Below are 7,528 nucleotides of genomic sequence, written 5' to 3' on the forward strand. Positions count from 1 at the left end.
GTCGTGTTTCGTAGTGTATAGTATATAGTGTAATATTTAGTAGAGTAGTAGTGTAGTGTATAGTAGTGCATAGTGTATTGTATAATAGTAGTGTATAGTAGTGTCGTGTTTCGTAGTGTATAGTATATAGTGTAATATTTAGTAGAGTTGTAGTGTAGTGTATAGTGTAGTGTATAATGGTAGTGTATAGTAGTGCATAGTGTAGTGTATAATGGTAGTGTATAGTAGTGTCGTGTTTCGTAGTGTATAGTATATAGTGTAATATTTAGTAGAGTAGTAGTGTAGTGTATAGTAGTGCATAGTGTAGTGTATAATAGTAGTGTATAGTAGTGTCGTGTTTCTTAGTGTATAGTATATAGTCTAATATTTAGTAGAGTAGTAGTGTAGTGTATAGTAGTGCATAGTGTATTGTATAATAGTAGTGTATAGTAGTGTCGTGTTTCGCAGTGTATAGTATATAGTGTAATATTTAGTAGAGTAGTAGTGTAGTGTATAGTAGTGCATAGTGTATTGTATAATAGTAGTGTATAGTAGTGTCGTGTTTCGTAGTGTATAGTATAGTGTAATATTTAGTAGAGTAGTAGTGTAGTGTATAGTAGTGTCGTGTATAGTGTAGTGTTTAGTGTAGTGCATAGTGTAGTGTACAGCCGACACGTCATGCACAAACTCGGCGCCTGATGGCACTGCTTTGCTCTCCCGCCGTGTGCGTGTGTAGTGTATAGTGCAGGGTATAGTGTAGTGTATAGTGTAGTGTATAGTGTAGTGTATAGTGTAGTATATAGGCGACACGTCATGCACAAACTCGGCGCCTGATGGCACTGCTTTGCTCTCCCGCCGTGTGCGTGTGTAGTGTATAGTGCAGGGTATAGTGTAGTGTATAGTGTAGTGTATAGTGTAGTGTATAGTGTAGTATATAGGCGACACGTCATGCACAAACTCGGCGCCTGATGGCACTGCTTTGCTCTCCCGCCGTGTGCGTGTGTAGTGTATAGTGCAAGGTATAGTGTTGTGTATAGAAAAGTGCCGTATTTTCCCGCATATAACCCGCAGACGCATATACCCCGAAAAAATAGCGTTTTGCGTAAAACAAATTTCAGATAGCCCGCACCTCCATATACCCCGCACCTCCATATACCCCGCATGCATTAATATCTTTAACGTCGTTACCGCAGCTTAATTCCATCATATTAATACGAAGTTGACATTTGTAATACATTCCACTATCAATTGTTAACATTAAAATCATAACGTGCACACACAAAGACAACAAACTAACCGGAAAAGAGTGAACTTAAAACAGTAAATAAGTAACAAAAGTATATCCAATAAATAAGCAACACCTAACTGGTAGATAAGTAAGCGTACTGTTAGGCTTATCGGCATTCGACCTCATCATATTACAGCTACTGGACCAGTAATTACCCCTGTACAGTTTTAGCACTGGTAGATTGCGCACTGCGCAGACAATAACGGCACTACTATAACGCCATTGCCTCCTGGCAACAAAGCCATTGGAAGTTTGCAACAAAGCTCATGGTCGCAACTGTATAGTGCTCAGCCAATAGCAGCGGCCTGAGGGACTCAGCAATTATGATTCCGCGTCTGGTAGACGCTTGTTAAGGCCCTTCCCATTGTGCAATGTGAAGCCTCGGCTGAAACTTTCGCACCCCCCTACAGCCACTGAGAGTGTTACGGTAAACAAAGTGCGCCCAATTCAAACATTGTCGTTTCATTGTACAAACAATTCGAATAACTTAAAAAGTGATAACATGTGCAATTTTGGTGCGAGTGGTTTATTCAGCAGTGCTTTAGTCAAAGGTAAGTGTTGCATAGTGGATAGTCCTACCATTAAATCTTTTTACGAGTTATGACATGTCACACGTGTAAAATATTTTTGGGATAGCCCGCACCTCCATATACCCCGCAGGGTCTTGTTTAGTTTGTATAAAGTGGTATACCCCGCGGGTTATATGCGGGAAAATACGGTACTTTAGGATTTTTCCAATGTGTTTGTCTTCACTTAATAAATATTTGTAAGGGTTATGTAAAGTTACAATAAATGTTTGTTAGGGTTATTTAAATGTATTTTCGTGGTCAATTCTGGTATTTTTATGGTTCGTAATGATTTCTTCCAGGAACAAAACCCCAATGCATAACATTGCTCCCCCCTGTGGGAACGAAGGGGCTGGATTCACGACGGCTCCACTCATGAGCGTCGTGCAGGAACCAATTCGGCCGTAGGTGCGGGGGTGGCATGCAATAGTTGACGTGTACAAGGCGCAATTCATCCCAGGATCGCAGTGCGCCACGCACGAAGCTATGAGATACGAGCACCGCAAAGTCCACCGGGTGTTACGTGGGTATGTGTGGCGCGGCCAGGCGTGATAGGCGAGTCCTTAGTAGCGAAGACCGACACACAAGGTGACCGACCGCGCCTGTCTGGCCACAGGCGGCAGGGCCTTCCGTAGCCTCGGCGCGGTGCATGGCAGTCTCGGTCACCCCAGGTGCATCGTCTGATTGTCGGCACGCGACGGTGAGGTGCGACCGACTCGGCCGTTGAATGTAAAAACGGCGCAAGGCCGTTCGAGGGCCCTTGAATGCGAGCGGCAACTTTTGTTTGTTTGTTCTGAATTCGACTCTAAATTTCATTGGCAGCCAATACAGAGATTTGTATTATCGCGGCATGACGTGCTCGCGGGAAGGAGGTTCTCGCGTGAGCGTCCTGGCGGCTGCGGCCTCAACTAGCGGCAGTTGTCCCAACGCCTTGGTCGGAACTCCCGGGAGGAAGCGATGCGATACGCCAAGTGTCGCCGTCCAGCCACGGGAACTGACGACCGTCAAAGCCAAAAACGAGGGAAGTAAAGCGTTGTCCGTCCGTGTTCCCGAGGTGTCGCGCTTGATTTGGGTCGCGCTTGATTTGGGTCGCGCTATTGACTTCACGAATCGATGCCGTTGTTTTTGTTGTGTCGATGTTTTTTGTTGTGTCGATGTTTTGGTTGTGTTGTAGTTTTTTGTTGTTGTCTTTGTCTCTCGTTTACATCCTCGTGTTCGTCTGCTTTGTACAATTTTAAGGCCGCATAATTTACAGGAATCGATCGTTAAGAAATATAGCACGCTATTTCATGTAGATAACGAGGTTCAGAATTTGATATTATGCATCCATACACTTCCACACACACCCAATACACTCATTTATTCACTCACACGCCAATGCATTAAGTCACTCACACATTCACTCACCCACACACTCAATCATTCACTCTCCTATGCATTCATTCATTCAACCACGCCCATTCATTCAGCACATCCATGCATTCGCTCATTTGCCCATGCATGAATTAATGCATTCGCTGAACCTACGGCATTAATTCATGCAATTACACACCCACTCACACATTATTTCATTCACTCACGCATACCAATCCTACACACACACCATTCCATACATTCACTCACCCATGTTATAAATTCATTCATTCTCCTGCACACAATGACTCACACACCCATGCGCTCATTAATTTACCTACATCATCCATACAATCTCCTACACAACAATCCATGCATCCATTCACTTGCACTCATTAATTCACCTACACAACAACAAAAGAACAAAGATTCCCCGAATAGCCTTAACAGACTGTAGGGGCAAGTGCTGTTAGCGAGCACCTATGAAGGCCGGAACGGTACACGAGGAGGTGGGTGTCCAGCACCACGCCCGGCCGCCTTTGTCTCCCCAGTGGCGATGTTTACTACACACCGCACCAGGTACTACTCATTTGAAGCTGAGTCGACCTACACAACAATCCATACACTCACGCATTAATTCATTCACCAAAACTAATCCCATACATTAATTCATTCCACCAACACCCCCAATAGATACTAACACACCCATGCATTCATTCATTCACCGATCCAATTCCATTCATTCTCCTGCACCCCAATACACTCGAAGCCCCACGCATTCATTCATTCATCAAACACGAATCCGCGATTCCCTTCTCCCGCACACTAAAATCCACAACTCGCTGACCACAAACGACGCCTATCCTCTGGACGCACATCACACACCGACTGTATTGTTATATAACATTGGGCGCTTATATTGATAGACATCACTCTGCGTGCATGCCCACGTCTAGGGGGAGCGGTGGTACCGCGGTTCGCGCAGTCGCACTACGATCTCCGCCCCCCCCCCCCCCCCCCGGGAGGGCAACCTAAGCTCAATTCCCGACCCAGTGGCTAATATCTGAACCTGGGGAGACAAAGGCGGCCGGGCGCGGCGCGGCTCCGACCACGCCACCGCGACCACGTGCGCAGTTGCGGCCTTCCGTGGGCGCTGGCGGGCACTTGCCCCATCAGCAGCAGCGCCGTGTGTGGTGCTACCGGGGACACCTTTGTCTGTGCGGTGGGTGTAGCGGCCCTTCCCCGCCTAGGTCGACTCGGCCTCAAATGAGTCCCCTGTGCGGTGTATAAGTGAGACAAAGGCGGCCCCAGGCGTGGTGCTGGCCACCCACTCACGCCACCTCGTGTGTGGGCACGCTCCCGGCCTTCGTAGGCGCTGCCCGCTAGCGGCACTTGCCCCGACAGTCTGCTGCAGGCTACACGGGGGATCTTTGTCTCGTGTATTTGGTGTGGCGGATGAACACCACAACAACGACAACCCCAGTTCGATCCCGGCCCAGGGCGGCGACTCTGGGCCTCGAGCGAGGCTGGGGGGGGGGGGGGGGGGGGGGGGGGGGGGGGGGGGGCCTGCAGCGTGTGGCGAGATCGTCAGGCGGGAGACAAAGGCGGCCGGGAGCGGTGCTACTGACCACATCACCACCATCATCATCACCACCAACACCACATCACATCATCATCACCACCACCACATCACCAACACCACCACATCACCATCACCACATCACCACCAACACCACCGCCACCATCACCACCACCATCACCACCAAATCACCAACACCACATCACCAACACCACATCACCAACACCACATCACCAACACCATCACCAACACTGCCGCGTGTCACCGTGATGAGTGGCGCGCTACCCACTGAGAGTCGCTAACGGCACTTGGGGCCTCAGAGAGAGGGGGGGTTGGTGGATCTTTGTCATCCTCCTCGTGTCGTGTGGTGGTGCGTGGTGGTGCGTGGTGGTGGTGATGTGTCGTGGTGTTGTGGTGGTGTGGTGATGTGGTGGTGTGGTAGTGGTGTAGTGATGTGGTGGTGTGGTAGTGGTGTAGTGGTGGTGGTGTGGTGGTGCGTGGTGTGGTGGTGTGGTAGTGGTGGTGTTGTGGTGTTGTGGTAGTGGTGGTGTTGTGGTGGTGGTTCGTGGTAGTGGTGTGGTGGTGGTGTTGTGGTGGTGTGTGGTGGTGGTGTGGTGGTGGTGTGGTAGTGGTGTGGTGGTAGTGGTGGTGGGTGTCGTCTCTCACCCCTGCCTGGACGCGGAGTCCATGGTGCTGGCGATCTCGGGCGCGCTCGCCGCGTCTCGTCCGAACGAGATGCGGGTGGAGGCGTGGGACGAAGCCATCTCTCGCTGCCGTCTCTACCACGCGAACACCGCCACCACCGTCTCTACCACCACCACTACCACGCGAACACCACCACTACTATCACCACTACTATCACCACCACTACTATCACCACCACTACTATCACCACCACCACTACCACCACCACTATCACCACCACTACTATCACTACCACCAGTACCACGCAAACACCACCACTATCACTACCACGCAAACACCACCACCAGGCCGCACACAGACCACGCGTGCGAATCGATTCCCTCGCAGAGGCGAAGTGAAAACGCCGCCACCGAATCGATTCTCAGTGTCCGTTACACACCAACTCACACCTCGTCAGTGTCATTACTACCTCGTTACACACCAACTCACACCTCGTTACACACCAACTCACACCTCGTCAGTGTCATTACTACCTCGTTACACACCAACTCACACCTCGTTACACACCAACTCACACCTCGTTACACACCAACTCACACCTCGTTACACACAAACTCACACCTCGTCAGTGTCCTGACTACCTCGTTACACACCAACTCACACCTCGTCAGTGTCATTACTACCTCGTTACACACCAACTCACACCTCGTTACACACCAACTCACACCTCGCCAGTGTCATTACTACCTCGTTACACACCAACTCACACCTCGTTACACACCAACTCACACCTCGTCAGTGTCATTACTACCTCGTTACACACCAACTCACACCTCGTTACACACCAACTCACACCTCGTTACACACCAACTCACACCTCGTCAGTGTCATTACTACCTCGTTACACACCAACTCACACCTCGTTACACACCAACTCACACCTCGTTACACACCAACTCACACCTCGTTACACACAAACTCACACCTCGTCAGTGTCCTGACTACCTCGTTACACACCAACTCACACCTCGTTACACACCAACTCACACCTCGTTACACACCAACTCACACCTCGTTACACACCAACTCACACCTCGTTACACACCAACTCACACCTCGTCAGTGTCCTGACTACCTCGTTACACACCAACTCACACCTCGTTACACACCAACTCACACCTCGTCAGTGTCATTACTACCTCGTTACACACCAACTCACACCTCGTTACACACCAACTCACACCTCGTCAGTGTTCTGACTACCTCGTTACACACCAACTCACACCTCGTTACACACCAACTCACACCTCGTCAGTGTCATTCCTACCTCGTTACACACCAACTCACACCTCGTCAGTGCCCTGACTACCTCGTTACACACCAACTCACACCTCGTTACACACCAACTCACACCTCGTCGGTCACCACGTGCCCCTTATAAATCTCGACGTGCATCCTACAATTTCCCATCACAAGGAAGAGACACAGACACACAGAGACAAATGTTGATATTTGTTGCCCCTATTGAAACGGCTGTGCGCTGTATGGATCTGGAAACTCAATTTCCCTGCACAAGAATCCGGGCTGAACCCTACGGGTTGACAGCTATAGGATTGGGACCCACATGGTTTTTGCCCTGCATCCACAGGTGATGAAAAATAAGAATAGTTAATTTAACCATCTCTGGCAATGAAGCAGGAGACGCGGTTAAGATGTTCAAACACCAAATGGTTTAAACCTTGAGCAAGAAACCGAGTTACTGCATTCACCACACACACAGTACTTGTGAACATGCAAAAAACATGCTCTCATACTACTAATTATCTATGCATTGTCTTTTATTATTGATTGGCCTACAACAGACACGCTCGTTCGTATAATCACAATCATAAAAAAATATAATTAATCATAATTAAGAATAATAATGATAATAATGATTATAATAAATAATAATTAATAAGAATAAGAATGATAATAATTATAATTAAGAATAATAATTATAGTAATTAAGAATAAGAATAATTATAATAAATAATAATTAAGAATAATAATTAATAATAATTAAATTCAATTGGCGCTTTTCATCCAAGGATCTCAAAGCGCTGTACAGGGCACAGC

At 48.2% G+C, this 7,528-nt stretch overlaps 1 protein-coding gene across 1 annotated transcript in view; it reads right to left on the reverse strand.

Annotated features, from left to right (window-relative positions):
• The window catches only part of PRMT5 (protein arginine methyltransferase 5), a 36,612-nt gene extending 30,820 nt beyond the window's left edge, over positions 1–5,792 (reverse strand). Inside the window, exon 1 of the mRNA XM_032977477.2 lies at positions 5,432–5,792. Coding sequence (XP_032833368.2) covers positions 5,432–5,529 — 98 coding nt within the window. The 5' untranslated portion in view covers positions 5,530–5,792. The remainder of the gene's footprint in view (positions 1–5,431) is intronic.
• Between the last annotated feature and the right edge of the window lie 1,736 nt (positions 5,793–7,528).

The sequence above is a fragment of the Petromyzon marinus genome, chromosome 63, assembly GCF_048934315.1.
Source record: "Petromyzon marinus isolate PM22_M1 ecotype Great Lakes invasive population chromosome 63, UKy_Petmar_22M1.pri1.0, whole genome shotgun sequence".
NCBI lineage: Eukaryota > Metazoa > Chordata > Hyperoartia > Petromyzontiformes > Petromyzontidae > Petromyzon > Petromyzon marinus.